Genomic DNA, 23,133 nt, shown 5'->3' on the forward strand with positions numbered 1-23,133 from the left:
TGTTGTAAACAAGGCGAATTCAAAATACAACAAACACATCATTTTGACATTAAGTATCGTGGCGAAAATCTAAATTCGCCATCATCACCACCTTGTATAAATTCGCCTTGGTAACTACGATCGAAATGTAGAATAGGTATAACCAAGGCGAATTTATACAAGGTGGTGTTGATGGCGAATTTAGATTTTCGCCGCGGTACTTCTTAATGTCAAAATCATTTGTTTGTTGTAAACAAGGTGAATTCATATTACAACAATCACATCATTTTGACATTAAGAAGTACCGCGGCGAAAATCTAAACTCGCCAGTAACACCACCTTGTATAAATTCGCCGTGGGTATAACCGTAAATTTCGAAGATTGATCGAAACGAAACGGAACGCAGAATAGGGCTGAACAACATAGCAGTCAAAGTAAGTCAAACAAACAGTAGCATTTAAGGATACATTTTTATCTAAACAAATAGGGTTTCATACTTTATTTATTGAATATCGAATTAATTTAAAAACGATATTTAACCAAATGAATAGAAATTGTATTACGATTGCTTTCACAGTAACATATTAACCGTAATTATTTATGTATTTCTATTTAAATTGTCCTGGTGTCGGACCAAATAAACCGCCACCCTGCTTACTCGCAGCTCTTGAAGGAGCGAAACCCAACAATTTTTGTATATTTTGTCTAATTGACATTGTGCAGAGAATATAAAGAAAGATGAAAGAGCAATCGGTATAATCATCGCCGGATAAGTTCCTATGACTTAAGCCTTGAATCCAAGAAATGGGCGTAAACGGTAATTGTGCCACAACACGACCATCAAATCTGCGATAATGTGAATTTATATTATTTGTTGTTTTTTATTATTCGAATCATACTCACATGCTGTTGAACATGCTGAGGAGAGCGGTGAATGCAAAACCTGTTGCAAACATGGACTTCATTTTTACCAATGAAAGATCTCTATTATTGTTCTTTAGTTTTTCTTCATCACGCTCAATTTTCTTCTTCTGCGATTTATCGAGAGATTCTCCATGGATTTCCTTACGTCTTTCTACTAATTAAATAATTGAATGTACTTTCTTTAATAATGGTTTGATCGTAAAAAAAAAACGATGGCCCCTATTAGGAGTTGCATTCGATCTTCGACTGTGGTCGAAAGTGCTGATCGAACGAATTTTCACTTTTATTATTATGGCCACGGTTGCCACACGGTAATAAATTTTCTGACCAGTAGCTCGTTTCTGTAACAATTCTCTACCAAGGCGAATTGAGATATGAATTCGCCGCCCTGTTCTCTACTGCTAATTAGTAGAGAATGACGTATATTCTCTACCAGTAGAGAAATAATCGGTAGAGAAGAGTTACAGAAACGAGCTACAGGATTGACAAAAAAAAAGTTACCTAAAAGTTACCAAGTAAAAAACAATATTTTATTATACAATAAACTGCAAAAATAAACCTCGCTTATTTGCCATAAATAAGACATGGGTACAATAAATAGTTGTATTAAAAGAAAACTAAAATTCATTTTTGGTATGAGGCCATCAGGGCCATAGGAGCCTATCTACAAAAAAATTGTTAGTAATATGAGAAAGAAGGATCTATAAAAAATAAATGCGGTCTTTTACTACGTGATGCTACATATTATAGTAAAAGGAAACTAAAAGGACATGCGTCGGGCTATTGCCATTTCGATTCTGGTAATGCGTTTTAAGATGCACCTCAACTTTTTTTGATATGACAGTTAGGCTACTCTGGCGCTCAAGGTCTCATATAATAGATACATTTACAAACATATGTATATAAATACATTTTTATTCAATCTGTGAATACGTACGTGTATAAAAAAGGATATAACAAAAATGTGTGAAACAAAAACCAACACATAAGTATTTTCGCAATGAACGCGTTTAAAAATATACTTTTCATAAAAAACACGCTTTACGCTCTTGTCTTTCAAACGGGATCTTAGCCTCTGAACAAAAAAATCGACTTGCATATACCGTCTCGCTAAAGAGCCCAAATACCCCGCACAAACTGCTGTTCAAACCGCCTTTTTTCATTTCCTCTACACCGAGAGAAAAATTAACCAAAAGTGGTTATTATTACCAAATTCAAACTTGAAAAGGAATCAACGTTGTTTTTGGTTAATATTAGCAATGCCTTGGTTGTTATTTTCAACAATGAATTGGTAATATTAACCACAATCTTGTTTACATTAACCAAACTTATGCTCAGCACTTCACTGATGCTTTTTCATAATTCGAAGATACAAAACACAATTTTTTGTAATCATTTCAACACGTGGCCTCTGACGGGATTAGCAATTAACAGCAAGCATCTCTACACACTCCCGTATTTCACAAACCACTTGACCCCAGCGAAGCATCAGCATGGTTTCCGTAAAGAGCACAGTACAACAACAGCACTTAACGCCATGGACACTCAAATAACTCGTGGCTTTAACCGTAAACGTCCCTGTGAGAGAGCGAGTCTAGTAGCGTTGGACCTGTCAAAGGTTTTTGACACTGTCAGCCATTCCACGTTACTAGAATATATAGAGGCTTCCTCTCTCCCACAGAGGCTCAAACGGTGGTGTGGCAAATTATCTAAGTGGTCGACACTCGACGGTAATGTTTAGAGACAAATCGAGCAAACTTAGAAAAATAAAACAGGGGGTTCCACAGGGTGGTGTCCTTTCCCCACTACTGTTTAACTTTTACATTTCAAAGCTCCCTCAACCACCAGAGGGAGTCTCGATTGTCTCTTACGCCGACGATTGCTCGATCATGGCGACTGGGAATGGAATTGATGACCTGTGTTTGAAAGTAAACGGCTATCTCTCCGAACTTTCTCGCTTCTTCACTGCAAAGTGTCTAGCCCTCTCCCCTACGAAATCCTCTGCGACCCTGTTCACAACCTGGACGAAGGAGGTCAGGCTACCGCTAGGAATTCACGTCGATGACACACAAATTCCCACGGTGAATAATCCTAAAATAGTCGGAGTAACATTCGACAGCCTGCTATCCTTCTCTGCGCACGCAACCGCTATTGTCAATAAAGTACAGAGCCGCAACAAGGTCCTCAAGTCGCTAGCCGGCAGTACTTGGGGCAAATACAAAGAAACGTTGCTGGCAACATACAAGGCAATAGGCCGGCCGGTTTTAAACTACGCAGCACCAGTGTGGTCGCCGGGGACCAGTAGGACGCAGTGGACGAAGCTACAGACGGTACAAAACACAGCACTAAGGACAGCGACCGGATGCCTCCTGATGTCACCAGAACACCACCTCCACGATGAGGCGAAAATGCTCCCAATTAGGGAGCACAACACGATGCTCTGCAAGCAGTTTCTAGTTGGGAGCCACAGATGTGGCCTCCCAAATAGACAGCTGCTTGCAGAGGAGCCCTCGCCGAGGCACGTCAGGAGGCATCTATATGAACTGACGGACGAAGTCCAGAGGTTCATTAAGCAGCCTCTGGACCCGTCAGCTTACAGACAGGCCCTGAACGGCATTCACAGGGACGCAGTCTCGAGTTATGTAGACTCCTGACATGTGAATGCCGTTCTAGGCACACAGATACCGGACATTGACGTGACGGAGCTCCATCTGCCTCGGGGGTTCAGAACAACAATAGCCCAACTTCGCTCTGGCTACTGCAGCAGGCTAAACTCCTACCTGAGTAGACTAAATGCGGATGTGCCGAACGAATGTCCGGCATGCGGAGAGACCCCTCATGACCCGAAACATCTCTTCGCATGCCCGGAAAACCCCACAACCCTAACGGCGACGTCCCTGTGGACCGACCCCATAGAGGCTGCACGCTTCTTGGGGCTGCCGTTAGTGGAACTCGACGACAACGACTGAGATATCTGCCGATCTGGGCGGGGTTGTTGTAGGCCGCTACAACAACAACATCAACACACTCATGATCCAACTACACAAGATCTCACAAGCTGAAGCAAAAGAAAAAAGTAATTTTCTGGCTGACGTTTGTAATTTCGGCGCCATGTTATTTTCTTTGAAAAGTAAACAAAGAATATGAAGACGAAGCACAAAGAAAAAATGCAAGCAATTTTACAGCACATGTTTGTGCTAACCAAATTATTATTTTGTACGTGTTTTTGCCATCAATCACCGCGCACTTCATTTTAATTACATTTGCACAAAAAATTTATTGAACATCGCTTAAAAATCACTGAAATAAACCACCGACAAAATACACATAAAGAAAGAAGCAAAACAGAAATAGCAAGCTTCAAAATTACGAACGTCACACACTTTTTTCTCAATTGCTATTACAAATGGCTGCTTATCAACCGGTCCGATCTGTTCTAATTGGTTCATGCTATACACTCAGCTACAGCCGCTTTATAAATCTTATTACATTAAACGAGCAATTCTTGTATATATATATATATATCCATAGGGTTCTTGGAAAGGGCTCTAACGATTTTTATGAAGTTTTGTACACAGATAATGTTTTGGATTTTAAGGTTATCTGAATAAGAATTGTCTCCGAGAGGACTCGTATAAGGTTGCCACCTATTCGAAATTAGTTACAAATCAATTAAAATATCATAATATGGGTATCAAATGGAAGGTATTTTAAAGCTATCTAAATCAAAAATATTTTTAATATGGTTGCCACCTATTTCGAATCGCATATTTATGTAATTTTTTGTAAAAAAAGGTAAAATATTACTATTTATGGGTATCATGAGAAGGTCCTAAAACAATGCTTTTCCTATATACAAAATCTTAACCCTTAGGATAATAGTTTAAGGTTGCCACTTGTTTTCGATTCTACACAATTTATCTGAAACATCGCAATATGGATATCAAATGAAAGGTATAGTTGAATAGTTTGGTCAGAAAATATTTCCCATCAGGGTTGCCACTCCTCTATGTAATACAAATTTTTATTTTGTTAATTTCAATCAACATTTTTTTATGTATACACAAGATATGTACCATTCATTCCCCCCTATTTCGGAATAGGGTTGCCACCTAAATTTTAGAATAAGGAATTTACTTAATAGATATCGAAATCCATTTTTTTTTCCAAAATATTTTCTTAAAGCTATGCAAACCTTGAAAACTTTAAAAAGTATATGCACTCCGGGCAAAGCTCGGTCAACCTGGTACTTTGTCTTTAAATGTTCAACTTGAGTTAATTTTCTTCGTCGTTTAATTTGGTTCTACACTTCACAGATGCTTTTTCGTGTTAAAGAAAAACCAAAAAACAGAAAAAAATTGTGTGTTGCCGCTGACAGCAAGCCCCTCTGCACGTTCAACTAAAGCCAGGCATACAAATTGGTTTTCAAATGTTCAACTATAATCACATTTCTTACAATCGGTAAACTGACCATGAAAAAACGAAACAATAAAGGCTGGTTTTCACTATGTCATATTTTGACGCCAAAATTTGGCGACATATTTTGACAGAACTTTATCTCCTTTATCCATACCTTTACCGATGATATTATGGGGCAACAACTGAAAGATAGCCGATTTCGCAGTGCATGCACACGACTTAAGACCTATCCTGATCCAAATCAATCGACAAACCGACTCCTATTTGACAATGTGTTTTCACTTATTTGACGACAGCCTTAACTCGATTGAAAAAACCATTTTACTTTTGTCTCAATCATAGTGTAATAAGCAAAGTGAAATCAATATATGACATATTTATTTTTTATACGCTTATATCATGATACAAAAAAGAAGGTAGTTTCATTTAATTACATTCGTTGTTGTTGTTAACCATTTGACTTTTAATAAAATTATGACATTTCATTAAATTCATGCTACCTGATCACGAGCAGTAATATTTTTTTAACCGACTTCCTAAAAAGGAGGAGGTTATCAGTTCGTCGGAATATTTTTTTATTTTTTTAAATTTTTTTATGTATGTTACCGCATAACTTTGGACCACGTCAACCGATCGGAAAGGTAGTGTCTCAGAGGTGGTCCCATACTAATCTGGTTAATATCCGATCAGTGGATCATGAGATATATATATATATATATTTTATATGAGAGTTGAAGTCGGTTTTTTTTGCTAAAAATTACTTGTTTTTTTAAGCAGAAGATTTCATCAGTCCCTGAAAATTAATGCTAAATCTCAAGAAGGGGGTTGACGAGGTTTCAGAACGAATGAAGAAAGTGATCAAAATTATACTTATGCTAATTGCTTATCGAAGGGCGGTCTGCGTAAGCCAAATTCAAGTTTTTTGCATACATTGGAAATTTTAAATTCGAAATTTATTGAAGTTAATGGTGATACGCTAACCACAAAGCCTAATTTTTGCAAAATCTGATGAGAAATTTAAAAGTACATTTATACGAATTTCATCACGAATCACGAATTTCATGTGAACAAATATTTCCAAAGTTATAAAGTAATGTTTCCCAATTTGTTTTTGTTTTGCATGTTAAATTATGAGAATAATTTATTCACATGGAATTGGTGATTATAAAAGGATTTGTTTGGAAAGAGAATTCTTAAGAACTAGATTTTTAAATAGCAAGATTGCATACAAAATAAGAAAAATGAAAAAGTACAACATAATGCTCTCGTGACTTTTATTATAAAATAAAAAGAACAATTTATACATATTTTATATATTTTTAATAAAAAAAGGTGCGAGCCACGTAAGTAAAAAAATTACCAAGCACTGATAATGATTTTTCATTTGAAATATTATTAAATTGGTATAAATGTGGGAAAGAAAATACGCCGATTTATTGTTTTAATATTATAAAAGTGGCCAGGCCGTTGAGAATGCTCACAATTTATGCAACTTCAAAAAATTTTATTATCCGTCAAAAGTTGTTTATTGAAACTACCTTCTTTTTTGTATCATGCGCTTATATGACAAGGGTTTTGTCATTGCATTAACCCATTTGAAACTAGCAACATTATAAATTAATTTCAAAATAAAAAAAATGTTGATTTCAAATCAAAAAATAATTGTTTTAGAAATTAAATAACAAAAAGAAAAAAATTCGTTTAAAATGCCAGATACTTGCTGTTTATGCAGAAGCACCCACAACAGTGAGGTAGGTATGTTTCGTGTGCCAACAGATATTACGCAAGGAAGGGATTGGATGAATGCGTGTGGTGTTAAACTAACTGGATCATCGAAAGCTTGCGCTCTGCACTTCAAATCGAATGATATCATTTATGCAAGTATTTATGCCAAGAGAAGACGCCTCGATCCAGATGCAGTACCATCAAAGATGTTACCTGCTATTTCATCAGATGAGAGGTAATGATCAAAGTGGGGGCATGTTCTCAAATGCATTAGTGCAAAGGCATATCGTGAAAATAACGTCCAATAACTACAACCGCAATGCGCCAAACAGATGTGAAGTATCGCATAAAATTTATACTTTCGCCAATTTAGTAATAATAGATGGTCCTGATTTGCAGTAATTAATTTGTGAAAGAATCCTTAATCTTAATGTGTATATACATATATACATATCGTCGTTTAAAGTTCAAAACCGCCTATCGTCGTTTAGCAAAACCGCGTAACTGACATTTGTGCCAAAAATTAGATTTGCTCATAGGAAGCTCCAGGTATAAAGCCTTATCTATTCATACCAATATATCGATATTAGACCATGTACTGCAAAATAACAGCAAAGTTTCAATACCGCTGATCAAGAGTAGCATATCGTCCCGTTTCTGCCTTAACCTCGTATCTACAATATGGTAGTTTTTCAGAAATCAAGAAAAACTTTTATTTCCCCTCATTAACACAAGGTACTAAGATTCTATGCCATATTGTTTTAGTTTTGTCATTACGGATATGTACTGAATTTTTTTTATTTATTTACGAATATTCCGAAGTTGTAACAACTTTTGTTAGTTACGACGTTCCGTTCTGCATTTTTTGTAGTCAGGAAATAGCAGATACGATCTCATACGAAATCTCTGTTGATCATTTTAATGTGAAGAAAAATGCTAAATTGTAGTTATATAAATGTTATTGGTGGATGTATTTTTATTTGAAAAATAACGTTGTGGACATGATTTAAGCTAAAAAAGTTTAAAAAATCAAAGGAAATTTTAAAAAGTTAAACAAATTCACTCACTTTCTGTAAGGATAAATTCTTAAATGAGCACAGAATAAGAAATTATTTTAAGTGGTAAAACTTAAGTTATAAAAGCTGTGATAATCTTGTGGAATCAGCTTTTTCATACTCTGCAGGTCGTTAAATTTTCTATTTGCTATTTGTATGGAATTAGAATATAAAGGAGTAAAATTATTATTTTTTATTTTAAAAATATCAATTTTCGTTTTTCTTTGGGGTGACCAGGTCCAATCGTTATTGTAATCCAACTTATAGTACATGCCGGTTGAGTTATATTTTAAACATTTTACATCTGTAACTTGCGGATCGCCCGTTTTAAAGCCTGGCCGTATAAATTTGTAAAACTGTATTGCCGAAAAGCTTTTGAAGAATTTGTGCTCTATATAGTGTACTTTATATGGTTCTGGAGAGACTCTAGCGTCTGTGACAAATCGAACGAAACCAGCAGGAATATACCTCTCCTTGGACTTTTTTTTCTCTCTATTGTTGAATGTACTGAGTTGCATTCCATCGGAGTATGTCCAACTGTTTAATATTTTTGATAAATTGTTGCATTATGTTTAATTGCAATGAATTGCAATACGTTGGCCAACGTGACATTTCGGTTCTGCGCACAACAACCATCACTAAATAGAACTGTTTTAAGGTCAGAATGTTCTTCTATTCTAAAAAGTGAGAAACACATGAGGCGAAAACATTTGAGCCTATTCCCCCTTCTCCTTCGTGCCAAATGTAACAAAATACCTCGGATGTTTTCAAATTAAAAAACGTCAATTGATGTACAGCAAGTTTTTGCTTAAAGCAAGTTGATGATGCAGCTATTAGTGGCACTAATTGAACAGCTTGTACATCTTAAGTATAGACAATTATTTCACTTCCTAAGGCTCTTTCTTTATCATAATCCTTTTCCATTCTTGCCTATGTTTATTACTAGTGTGTTCTTCATAAGATGTTTGGTCAATATTGCCGTTCTTGAAACTAAAGCATAGGTCACACTGATCTTTTTTAGGTTTAAATGAACCAATGTTGAGAGTGTGTGTAACTTTTAAAAATTATACATAAGAAGATTTTTCATTAAGTAGAATATTTTTATCTGCGAAATATTGTTCGTAAGCTTTGAATACATCTTTGTAAGAGCTATAAGTGAGGTCGACATACAGTTTGTCTGTTTTTTCCCTACAATAATGGGATTCGATGTGGGGAAGCATTTGTAAGAAATCTATGATATGCTTTTCCTTTTGAAGATTGATCGCGGACAACTTTCTATTTTTTGTTGCTGTTCGAAAAGGAACTCCATAATCATTAGATTTTTCAATCCAATTATTAACAGCAGATTCTCCTAAGCCGAAAGTAGAATATTTTTATCTGCGAAAACTGTTCGTAAGCTTTGAATACATCTTTGTAAGAGATATAAGTGAGGTCGACATACAGTTTGTCTGTTTTTTCCTACAATAATGGGATTCGATCTGGGGAATCATTTGTAAGAAATCTATGATATGCTTTTCTTTTTGAAGATTGATTGCGGACAACTTTCTATTTTTTGTTGCTGTTCGAAAAGGAACTCCATAATCATTAGATTTTTCAATCCAATTATTAACAGCAGATTCTCCTAAGCCGAAAGTGCTTAAAAACATTTTTTTGCAGACTGGTACTTTTTTGCTGCATATGTTTATAAAATATCTTAATGTTTTATTACGCTTGAATTAGAATCTGTTTTATTTGTACGGCGAGCTACGGAACGCTTTTCCACTTGGTTCGCAATCATCACCTTTCGCTTTTCCCAAGTCATGTTTTCCAAAATGAATTAAACAACTCTTTCTTCTCAGCCCCCGTGACTTCGTTACATTTAAAATAGTTACTCTTTTCACACTTCTTGGAACTGCAACTTGGTAAGAGTATACGTTTCTCCCTTTTCTATTTTCCTATTATTTTACCGTTCGCTTTTTTTTACACTGTAGTATTCTTTTCCTTTTTGTCTAGCAATTTTTTTGCCACCTATCCGGTTTCCCCTGCCCTTTCTTTCTCCTTTTTTTGTAACCATACCTGAGTTTTCATCTATTTCATTTCTGCGAAAACAAGAATCGCTTGAATCACTAAAATTACTTGTTGTAACTGGGTGGATATCAGTGTCAGAAACTTGATCGAAATCTTAATAAGAGGACAAAACATTATGGTAATTTTTTTCAATAAATTCTCCCGTTTTCTCATCTAGGATGAAACTTGTGGATTGTGATTTAGGTTTATTATTTAAGAATTTTTCATCACATTCAATAAACCTGAATTCCCCTGTCGTTTCATCTAACACTACGACTTGTTGTTTGTTAGAAGAATTAGAAGTTGTGGGTAATACTGGTGCCTAAAAATAATTACTTAGAAATTTTATTATCATTTCGAAATTGGATCAGAAAAACGGATGATCTTACGGATGATTTGGTTATTTCAAATGTTGTAGCTAAATTTAATTGCTGATAAATTTCGTCCATAATTCTATATCTAAAATCAAAAACTCTCGTTAAAAAGCAAGTAATTTGCAGGTTAGAATAATATACATACTTTGAGTTCTGAGGTCATGTACAATGTACATATTCCTATATAAAACTATAATGAGGCAAGCAGATTAGACAGGCAAACGGGTTGTTTGGTCAGGAAAAATGTATGGGATAAAAATTGCATCAACTAAGAACTTCGAGTAAAGGATTGTATTCACGCATGCAGATATGTATATACATATGTACATACATATATACACATATGTATATATTTATTTATGTATATATTCTCATGCACAGAAGAATAGATGCGTGCTATTTTGGCCAGTTTTATCTACTAGGTAGGACATGAGTAGGACGTTAGCATTTTCAAATTAATATTCCTGGTTTAGTCCCCATACATATGTATGTATGTAGTATAATACAAACTACTATTTGGGGTGTTAAACAATATTTGATAATTAAGGCTGGTCCACATAGAACTTTCGTGTTGAATTTGCAGTTGGCGTTGGTTTGACAGAACGCACGTTGAAAGTATGCGTTCTACAATGAAGCTTGGCAGAGACTACTTTGGCCACTAAATTAACATATTAACGAGAGATAAATTAATATTTTATATCAATAATTGCATGAACAATTATATTTATTGCCCTCATTTGATTAAAAGGAAAAAGCATTTCATATAATTTTATTTATTTGCAACAGCTGGCGACCGACGCAGCGATCTTTCTGCTTTGTGTGTGTGTTTGTCTGCTCTTAGCGTTGCCTAATTTTGGCTATGTGGACGGCTGCTTTCAAATTCAACGCCAACGCAACGGCAAAGTTGTATGTGAACCAACCTCTATTCTTTGTTTACGTAAATTTCCCCATGTCTACATGTCCATACATATGTACATACATATATACATATGTCCTTCAACAACAGGCCACAAATACATTTTTCACCAAGGATTATATTTCATTCATCAGGTATACAGCATAACTGCTACAAGTAGCAAACTATTTTGTTTTGTGCTTACTTGTTTTTTGTTTCTGCGGCACAAACGATTATAATATCTTCGTTACTTACTTTTCTCTGTAAAGACAAAATACATGCATATGTACATACATACATACATAAATACATACATACTTATATAACTACGCATGTTATGTATGTACATATGTAACCATAAAAAATATTTCATTCCATAATCTATGCTTATGTATGTAATAAATTTTATTTGTTGTTTTAAATGCTGCCCTAATATAATATTCACATGTTTATATGCATATGCACATATGTACATACAATCATTAACATACTTTCGTACATAATCTATTGACATACATTCCTATATTTCTATGCACAAAAATGCATGTGTTTTATAGTACACTCGGAGCGCTCGCTCGTCGCTCACTCGTCTTACCTAGCAGAGCGAGTAAGCAGACAGCTACTCGCCTCGCACCGCGAGCGAGGCCACACACAACAGCCTCGCTCGTTTAATAGGAGCGCGAGGAACAAGCAGCGCTCGCTCGTTTGCCGAGCAAGCCAAACTTCTCGTGCCTCGCCTCATTGCTGCTACGAGTACGAGGTGCGAGCGCCTCGTTGCCTGCGAGGCATTGAGTAGGAGTTTGCTCGTTCGCTCCCTCGAACTCCGAGTTTTTGCCTACCCTGACTATAATCGTCTGTTTACTTAACTGCTCTGTTTAATAAAAAATTATATTTAATTTAATGTGCACTGTTTTTGATCAGTCAGCTAACTAGATTTTTGTCAACGAACTCACTTATTTGCATTTTATATGCTGCGATTGTGTGTAGATACGATCTCCTCGCTTAATTTCTGTAATACGAATGTAGATACGAGGAAAAAGAATGAACTATAAAAGATATAACGGTTATTTTTTTGACATTCTAATTATTACCTCACATTGGGTGACAGGTTCTCAGTGCTGCCGACACTCGCAATAGGGGCCTATATGTGAAAATATCAGTAAATAGTTATTCACAAAAGTTTTATTGACTAATTTATTTGCTAAAATCGACAAAATTAGGAAATTTCTAGTGCAACTCGCACAAGTTCTGAAAAAAATATTGAAAATACTGTAAAACACCCTATCTCAGAATTTGTTTGAAGAACGCCCACGTTGTTGTTGTTGTAGCAGCATACAAATTCCCCAAAAACTTTTTGGGGAGTGTTGCTGGAGTGACAGTCCTTGGCCAGATATAAATCTGGGTCGTTCCGGTTACGTAGACCCGACTGTCGTGGGAACGAAGAACGCCCTATCTCATAATTCGGTTCCAAACCAAAGCCGAAAGAGGGTTAATGTAAACTAACATACGAATTGTTTACATTTAAATTTTCAAATAAGCGTACGTCAAATATTGATTTCAATTTGTTTATTACATTATGGGCTCAGTGTTTATACATATGACTCAAAGATCTGTCAATAAGTATTGAAGTGCGGCATATTTCGTGATATCAATTCGCGGCTCGGCATTTCGCATTGCATTTTGAACAAACTAGATGTGGTATCGCCATATATATAATAAAAAGCATAGATGATTTTCAATAAAATAACATAAAATTTAGACAAGATTTCCAGACATCATCTATTGGACTTTAAACCTCTCAACACAAAAACATGTAAATACTGACGTGATAAATATTGAAAATGCGCGAGACATCACTATTTTGAAATCCATCTATATGGATCACGATCCAATATAGACATGGCCACGGGCCGGAATATTTGCTCTCAGCACGAACTCGTGTGTGCATGGGCGTTCAGTAAAATTTCATAAAAGCACGAATAAGCACGAAAAAGCCCGTTGCTAATACTACAAATTTAGATAAGCTTTTGTTTTTATACAAAAAAAAAAATAGTACATATTAAAACTCTTTTTATAAGAGAAAAGCGAAATAAGAAATATTCGGAAACCGACAGAAAAAATAGGATACTTAGTAGTTTTGTCTCATATCTGTACATAAAATACCTTCCACTTTTTCTACTTCCCAGAAAATATATAAAAATCTTTGATGTAAAAACTTGATTTATTCGGAAACCGACAGAAAAAATAGGATACTTAGTAGTTTTGTCTCATATCTGTACATAAAATACCTTCCACTTTTTCTACTTCCCAGAAAATATATAAAAATCTTTGATGTAAAAGCTTGATTCGCTTAAGTAAATATACATATGTACATAAACACAAAACTAAAAATATGTACAAATGTATACATACAATAAAATTTGGCTCTTTATTCCCGTGCTTGGACGTGCCCCGTCGGGCCGGGCCGGGAGCCACTAAAATTCTTACCGTGCGGGCTCGTGCGTGTTTTTGAAAGTTGATTTTGCACTCGTGCCGGGCCGGCCCTGAAAATTTAGGCCCGTGCCCATCTCTAATCCAAATATCACAATAAATATTGAACGTGAGACAGGCGTAGACTGCCCAACGATAATTTTCTTTGATATGTGGTTAGTGATTTTTACTGAGCGCTGTGTTGCCGACTTTATATACGGCAAACTTACCAAAATAAAAAAAGTTACCAAGTTACCAAGTGCTCAAAAAGTTACCTATTTTGGTCACAAGTGACCAAATGTGGCAACCGTGATTATAGCGCACATTCGATGAAAAATAGCGCAATTGTGAATTTCGCTCGTTTAGGTTGTTCACAATAGTATATTTTTCACCGCTGAGAAGCTTTGTTTACAAATCGAACAAACTAAAGGCCCATATTATGAGTTGCATTCGATTTTCGATCTTCGCTGGTTATCGAAGATCGAACATAGAAGGTGAAATTCGTATTATGAGCTATGCAACCGTGTCGAAATTTTCGTTGAGTATCGAGTTTTCTGTTGAACAGAATTTTGCTTTCGATGGTGTAGCGAAATGTTAGATATTTGTGAAAAATGTGTGATTTTGAATTTGTCTCTTGACTTTTTGACGACTAGACACTAATTTTAAACAATTTTTATTAGTTTCATGCAGTTCTTGCGTCGTGAATACTAAACACAAGCTCGAAAGGCTGGTTTTACTCATGATAAAAACATAACAAGGTAAAACCATTGAGAGGCAGTCTTACGTTTTTAAAATCAACACTCAAACTCACACATACATTCTCATTTTCAATCTCAAGCAACAACAATTGTGAACAATTAAATTTTTTTTATTTTCAATTTTATATGATTTTAAAATGTTAGCAAACGTCAGAAAAAAATCATGGCCGATGAATTGAGAGAATAATAATATGTAATATTTTTATCATGGTTTTACTTGTGAAAGAAAATCCCAATACTAAGTTGGCACGATCTCTGAGAATCAAATCGTAGAGCTGTAGATAGTTTTAAAATATTTTAAATACATTTGACTGACAAATGCCAATATATATTCGAAAGACTACACTTAAACTCTCTTAAATATTTACTACTCCTGGCCATTTTACTAAACTCTCATCCTCCGACGCGTACTTTGAGAACTGAGAAAACAAAATTGTGGACATGTGGGGACAATTTTATTCCCGTTTATATTCAAAAAGGGTCCAAATATTATGATCACGCTAACAATTTTACTTGACAAGGTCCCGACACCTATTTAAAAACACTACTGTTTGATAAATTTTAGTTAAAAAAAAATTACTTTTTACTGGGACTTAAAAATCCTCACTTAGGTTGCAGTCTTGGCATGAAATTAAAAAAATAAATTGTTATTATAAAGTACATACCTTGCCCTTCCATGTCCAAAAAGATTTTTTCGTTTACTTCACAAAACAAAAGCACAGTTAACCATTACACACTATGGAAATCTAGGATTGAGGAGAACAAAGATTTATGGTTAAAACAATTACTAGGTTCCAATGAACAATGCTCAGACACTAAACGCTGTGAAAATTCTGGCGTCTGCTATTTGATAAACCGATTATCTACCTTCAAGAAAATAGTTTCTGTGATGAGATTAAACATATTTTTTTAATTCGACTTATGACCGGCTTTTTCATACAAATACTCCTATGTGCGACGAATCGTTGAACCAGAACTCCGTTGTACTCATTTTTACCATGTTTTTATAAAATTGCTTTCTTTTTTATTTCGTTTTAATTTGCACAAATTTACATAAATATGTATAAGCACACTATTTAGTTTGCTCGATTTGTAAACAAAGCTTCTCAGCGATGAAAAATATACTATTGTGAACAACCTAAACGAGCGAAATTCACAATAGCGCCATTCTTCATCGAATGAGCGTCATAATACCAAATGAAAATTCGTTCGATCAGCACTTTCGACCACAGTCGAAGGTCGAATGCAACTCATAATAGTTACTTTCCCGCACGCAACGTGGGATCCCGCGGGTGACCAAAATAGCCCGGAAATCATTCGCGTACTCAACAAATTGGGTAGTATAGAGCGAAAATTGGAACGTATTGGATCGTAAGTGTTTTCTTCTTCCTGCCCGAAAACGCCCGGACTTTTTCTCCGGGTAAAAATTGATAAAGTGCCAAAGTGCATATCAGCTGTTTTGTGTTTACATGTTGCCTGCACTGCATACTTAAAACCGAATTCAAGGCGAATTAATATAAGGTGGTGTTACTAGCTCAGCTGATTTTGTGTATGTGTTTCGCCGCACGGCTTCTGATATTAAATTAAGAAATTTTGTTTGAATTTCTACACGCACTCTTACAGATTTTGACAGTTTATGCTGCCAAAGCAAAAACAAAATACATGTAAATTTTTGTTTTTGTCTCCTGCTATCACCTTATATTAATACGCCTTGACCGAATTTGTGAAACCAAAATTCAATTTCAAAGAGTTTGCATTTAAGTGACAAAAACAAAAACAACGCGAATCAGCAGTTTCACAAATTCTGGGCAGAAAATGTGGTTTTTTGCGTTCCCGTACTTCTGGATTATGTTCCATTTCTGAGATCAAACTTTTCGCTTATTCTCTAATTACCGGATCTGGCCCGGATTGTTAGGGAAAGAACCTAATAGGGGCCCTAGACTTCTTTTGCAAGGGCAATAAGACATAAATTGTGGCCCATTTTTTAATTTTGGCCAGGATGAAATAATAGAAATTAAGTATTATTTGTAAATAAATTATACTTGGACCAATTTATTTTTGATTTGCCGCCTTGCCTGATTACCTCTTCACATCTTCGGTGCATCGTATTAACCAAGTTGCACAAACAATTTTCGCAATGTAATACCACGATTTTTGAATGTGGCTCTACAATTCCGTCTTTATTTCTGGTTTTAAAAGGCCCGATTCTCTTCTTTAAGTCTGCCCAAAGATGTTCAATGAGGTTGAGGTCTAGCGATTGAGACGGCCACTCCATAACTTGCACTTTTTCCTTCTTAAACCACTGCTTTATCAGTGTCGACGCGTGTTGGGGATCATTATCCTGAATAAACTCGCATTGTAATGGCATTTCTTCTTTAGCATAGAGAAGCATTATCGTCTGCAATATGTTTACATAGTCAACCACGCAAATTTTGTTCTTTATGCAAAACATTGGACCAACGCCTCCCTCCGAGAAGCAGCCTCATACCATAATGGAACCACCTGTGTGGTTAACCGTTTTTTTGTGTATTTTGGATCAAGGCTGTGTTCGTATATTAAACATTATATTAAACATATTAATTTTTGTCTCTGCCACAGGACATTTTTCCAATTTTGACGGAAATTATGTTTTCTGGAAAAAGCAAGTCTGTTGTTTTGTTTTGAAGGCTCAGCAACGGTACCTTTCTATAGGTTCTGACTGGAAGTTTGGCTTCTGCCAATCTGTACCTAATAATTCGGCTTGCTACATCTAAATTTCATTCTGTTTTCAGCTCTCGTGAGGACAGAAAACGGTTAGCTTTGCAATGTCGAATTAAACGCCTTTGATCGCCAGCAGTCATTTTTCGTTTTCTATCTCATGTTTCTGGGTTTTTTACGTCATGAAGGGCAGGGAACACCTTCACCCCTATTGCGAGTGTCGACTAGTAGTAGATAAACGACTCTTATTCGATTATCGCTTTTCCATGGTATTGTGAATGTCGATTTCTCGTTCAATAGGCGACTGTTAATAGTTTTTGTAAAGAGTGCACTATTCCAAGAAATATATTTAATTAAGAGCGTGAAAGAGAAACTTTATTTCGATGTGTGAACAGCCAAAAAGATCTTTCTGTCACATTTCGGAAATCAGTTTCAGAAATAAAAGTTGCAAGATGTGACTGCAATTGAGAGAGCGCAAATCGATTTTGGAAAAACATTTCAACTTGCTCGTGCTGCACTAGCAATCAGCAATCAACTAAAAAAAAAATGTCGGATCGATAGACATGTTTGAGCTGAGTATAACGGTATTCTTCTTTTTTTGGGGAAGCAACAACAGCATTATTAAAGGTTAAAGTTCAAAATAAGCTATTTTGGAAATGAAGATTACTTAAAAACGAATGGATGGATTTTGAAAATTTTGATCTCATTTAATAGGAAAAATTGAACTAATGTGAAATAATTATAAAAACGTTTACAGACCCTTTTTTAATTCTCATATTAAGGACATATTAAGCTAAAATTTATAGGGCTAGAAAAATTCTTTAATTTGGTGTACGTATTAACAGTTTAATTTTCTATGGTGTTCAGCGCCTTTTCTTCTTTTTTTTAACTTTTTGAAGTGAGGACTATTGATTGCATACTATATACTATCAAATAAAAGTTTGATACATTTCCTTTTTAATTATGGAACTTTTGCATATAACTAATAGGGTGATAAAAAAATAGGTTTATTAACATTTTTTAATGTATATCAAATTAAAGAGAATTAAATTCTCTATTGAATGACATCATCAATTTTCAAAATCCCAGAAAAGGTTTTCGAGAAATATTGATTTAAAAAATGCTTATTTATTATCTCTATCGATCCCAATATATATATTGTTTAAATTTGAGAATCGGAGCCATACTGCATTTGTTCCCTTTTTTTATTAATATTAGTAACGAAGCAAGGCGTATGAACTACATTTGATAGCGATAGAAGCCATGCTTCTTCTTATGAGCACGCTTGTGTCAAATTATCGCCTGTTTTGCTTTGTTTACATATCCGCGTATACATACACATATATGTAAATATATACCCTGCACACAAATGCTCCCGAAATCTTTAAGAGTATCGGAAATTTGTTACGATTCTTTTAGGAATCTTTAAAGAAAAACATATGAAGCGGTTGACAAGAACTATAAAAGAAATTTCTGTACGATTTCTTACAGAAAATTCTTAAAAAAATTGTGAAACCTTTCAGAATACTCTGAACGCCTGGTATGCAGGGTATACATATACATACGAATATGAATAGGTAAAGGAGCTGTTGTTGACACAACCCAAAGGGGCCAGAAGCGATCCATTAGTTCTATTGAAGCGCTCCATATTCAGCAGTAAGCGCTCATTTCCTAATTTCATACTTCATTCTATTTTAACATCAGGTTCTTTCCCGTACGCAACGCGAGATCCCGCGGGTGCCCAAAATAGCCCAGAAATTATTCCCGTAGGCAGCAAAATGGGTAATAGAGTAAAAATTGGAACATTTTGGATTGTAAGTGTCTTCTTCTTCCTGCCCGAAACAAGCCGGACCTTTTCTTCGGGTAAAAATGGATAGTGTCAAAGTGCATATCAGCTGTTTTGTGTTTACATGCCTGCATTTACTTGGTGCTTTTAAGGAATAGTGAATGTATTTTCACAGCCCGATTCTGTGCACTTGATAAATTGAAAATCTTTATAGTTCGTCAATTTTTTATTATTTATCAAGAATTGGTATTCTAGCACAGAAATCAGAAGCACTTTTCTTGATAAATTATCAAGATTGAAAACGCTATTGGCAAATTGAAATTTCATGTGAAATGTATAAATTTTGTATATTAATAAATTTGTTTCTAACAATTAATACTCCATGTGCCGTCATTTGAACCTGCGACACACGGAATTATAGTCGACATCTCTACCTACTCGGCTACGGCAGTCAATAGCTTTTTTTCTTTTAAATTCATATTTTTCATATGCCAGCGTTGCCAGGTTGACATTTATAACGTCATTTGGACGTTTTTTGTATCCTGTTGACGTTTTTTGTGTATAAAACGACGTTTTTTTACTTCGCATTAAATTTTCTCTATGCACTATATATTCAATGTATAGCGTACTATTTGTAAGTACCTACGCTCACATTTTCGGCAAATTTGTTATTAAATATTGTAAGTAGAACTGATTTTGAATTATTTTCTTAATAAATCTTTACAAGCTTTGTTTTTTGCAGCAGGTGCTTCAACAGATATTTAACAGTTATTGGACGTTATTTTCACGATATGCCTTTGCACTAATGCATTTGAGAACATACCCACACTTTGATCATTACCTCTTATCTGATGAAATACCAGGTAACATCTTTGATGGTACTGCATCTGGATCGAGGCGTCTTCTCTTGGCATTAATACTTGCATAAATGATATCATTCGATTTGAAGTGCAGAGCGCAAGCTTTCGATGATCCAGTTAGTTTAACACCACACGCATTCATCCAATCCCTTCCTTGCTCGATTTGGTGAATACCACTAATGAATTTTAAATGTGCCCTGTCGAAATGACATTTTAATATACCTTACGTACATATCGTCGTCTCAGAAAACGGATGTCGAATGTTACAAAACACGGTTTTGAGAAAATTGACATTGAAGTTTAAGGTCGAATTAATCCGAAACTGTACGGTAGATTTTTGTAATTTTTGAAGGAGACGTAAGTGGTGTTATTAGTTTAGTTTTTCCATATTTTTACATTTAATATCTCTTAACGATAATGAGAAAATTGACTTTTCATTCCGTATACATTTGCGTAAGTAGCGTTTACTCACCACTTTGTTTTGTCCATAGAACGTACGACAATACTTAAGTATCTATTTCAACGACGATGGTATAATTTGATGAAAAAAACAGACATATTTATTAAATAATGATTACTTATTAGAAAAAACATAACAAAAACATATTCATGTACTTAACAAAAAAATCTGTACATCTCTTATGCTGTAAATATGTTACGAACATACGTTTTCTTTACATAAAAACAAAAAACAATACTTAAATTCAGTCTTTTGTACATTTTTATTTCTTTCATTTCATTGGAGTCTCAGTGCAAGCTAGAATTTAAAAATTTTAAATTTAAAAATTAGTTACTTAGTTTAANCAGATATTTAACAGTTATTGGACGTTATTTTCACGATATGCCTTTGCACTAATGCATTTGAGAACATACCCACACTTTGATCATTACCTCTTATCTGATGAAATACCAGGTAACATCTTTGATGGTACTGCATCTGGATCGAGGCGTCTTCTCTTGGCATTAATACTTGCATAAATGATATCATTCGATTTGAAGTGCAGAGCGCAAGCTTTCGATGATCCAGTTAGTTTAACACCACACGCATTCATCCAATCCCTTCCTTGCTCGATTTGGTGAATACCACTAATGAATTTTAAATGTGCCCTGTCGAAATGACATTTTAATATACCTTACGTACATATCGTCGTCTCAGAAAACGGATGTCGAATGTTACAAAACACGGTTTTGAGAAAATTGACATTGAAGTTTAAGGTCGAATTAATCCGAAACTGTACGGTAGATTTTTGTAATTTTTGAAGGAGACGTAAGTGGTGTTATTAGTTTAGTTTTTCCATATTTTTACATTTAATATCTCTTAACGATAATGAGAAAATTGACTTTTCATTCCGTATACATTTGCGTAAGTAGCGTTTACTCACCACTTTGTTTTGTCCATAGAACGTACGACAATACTTAAGTATCTATTTCAACGACGATGGTATAATTTGATGAAAAAAACAGACATATTTATTAAATAATGATTACTTATTAGAAAAAACATAACAAAAACATAATCATGTATTTAACAAAAAAATCTGTACATCTCTTATGCTGTAAATATGTTACGAACATACGTTTTCTTTACATAAAAACAAAAAACAATACTTAAATTCAGTCTTTTGTACATTTTTATTTCTTTCATTTCATTGGAGTCTCAGTGCAAGCTAGAATTTAAAAATTTTAAATTTAAAAATTAGTTACTTAGTTTAATTTCCAATTTTAATTGTATCGTTATAGTAGAGGACCATCGAATTGTCGTAAGTTCAAAGTCTTGCGATACATACGACAAATGTTTTATGATTAAAAAAAGATTACATATGCATGGGAATTTGTCGTATGTGCCACATACGACAAATGTTTTATGATTTAAAAAAAAGTACTTTTGTATGTGAATTTGTCGTATGTGACGCATTTTCAGCACATACAACAAAAGGCATACCCAATCATTAATATTATGTAACATACGACAAAATGCGCACGAAATATCTCAAAAACTAATGGAGATATAAAAAAATGGATTGCAGAAATCGAAAGAGCATGTCCAACTTAGTAAATCTGCATCAAAATCCCAAAATCGTGATTTTGCACATTCGTCATCCGTTTTCTGAGGCGACGATATGTACCTTTGGGTACAATAAAAGTTTAATAAGAACAATACTGTAGGAAATGACGTTTTTTTCAGACCAAGTATGTGACAATGGGCCTGAGCACACTAGCCTGCTCAGTCGGACTGAGCAGTCCACCACTCAAACGCTCACTGGACTGGGCAGTCGGCCGAAAACTGGTTTCAGTTTTGTATACATGAACTACACAGTAGGTGTGGACAGTGTTGCCAGAACTTTTTGGGCCGACCGGCTAGATTGGCAAAAAAAAAAGCGGCTAAAAACGGCTAAAATGTTTTAGTGAAAATTCACATGCTTTATTTAAATAAATCGCAAGAAACGAAAGTCTAGTTAACACCATTAATTTATATCGAGTGTATATTCCTCATCATCAAATGACCTGAATTCATTAATTTTAAGAGATCGTCATCTACAGTAAAATTATGGCAGCATTTTTCTTCACGTTTTAAACCGTATCTTATATATAAAATAGCGTTTAACGTTTTAACGCACATTGGATTTCTTTGCTTAGTTTTTATTATATTCATTGAACTAAATATTCGCTCTACTTCTGCATTACTTATAGGCAAAACAAGAAAACTAAAAACTAGGTTGCTGACGCAAGAGGGTTTTCTCCTAGGGCATTTCGAAATTGATAAACTTCGGCCCAAAATTTTACAGTTGAGTCTAAATTACTCCAAGTATGTAACGTTAACCGTTGCCATTGCATCTCTATGGATGTTATTTCGTCGGCATTATATTTGTGTTTTTGTTGCTGTAGTTGAACAAATACTTTTGGTTTAATTACTCTTAATGCATTTCCAACCGAAAAAAGTCAATTTTTTTTAGTGTGGCAATATTTGTAGGGAGGCGTTGGCGTAATTCCTTTATTAAAGTGATAATAATCTCGAATTATTTTCTCGGCTTCGTGGTCAAAAGCGTTTGTGCTTACTTTTGTTTTTAAATACTCTTCAAAACTGTGATAAAACTGAGGAAATGGAGCAAGGTATGGTTCCAACGGGGAGCATATAGGATCAAATG

General features: G+C 34.8%; 1 protein-coding gene across 1 annotated transcript in view; it reads right to left on the minus strand.

Moving 5' to 3' along the window:
• Positions 1-435: 435 nt before the first annotated feature.
• LOC108376461 (transmembrane and coiled-coil domain-containing protein 1) overlaps positions 436-23,133 on the minus strand; it is a 25,485-nt gene continuing 2,787 nt past the window's right edge. The window contains exons 3-4 of the mRNA XM_017632717.1: positions 883-1,057; positions 436-825 (exon numbers count right to left, since the gene is read on the minus strand). Of these exons, the coding sequence (XP_017488206.1) occupies positions 588-825; positions 883-1,057 (413 nt within the window). The 3' untranslated portion in view covers positions 436-587. The remainder of the gene's footprint in view (positions 826-882; positions 1,058-23,133) is intronic.

This window comes from Rhagoletis zephyria, unplaced genomic scaffold, assembly GCF_001687245.7.
Source record: "Rhagoletis zephyria isolate East Lansing unplaced genomic scaffold, Rhagoletis_zephyria_1.1 Rzeph_scaffold_00005, whole genome shotgun sequence".
NCBI lineage: Eukaryota > Metazoa > Arthropoda > Insecta > Diptera > Tephritidae > Rhagoletis > Rhagoletis zephyria.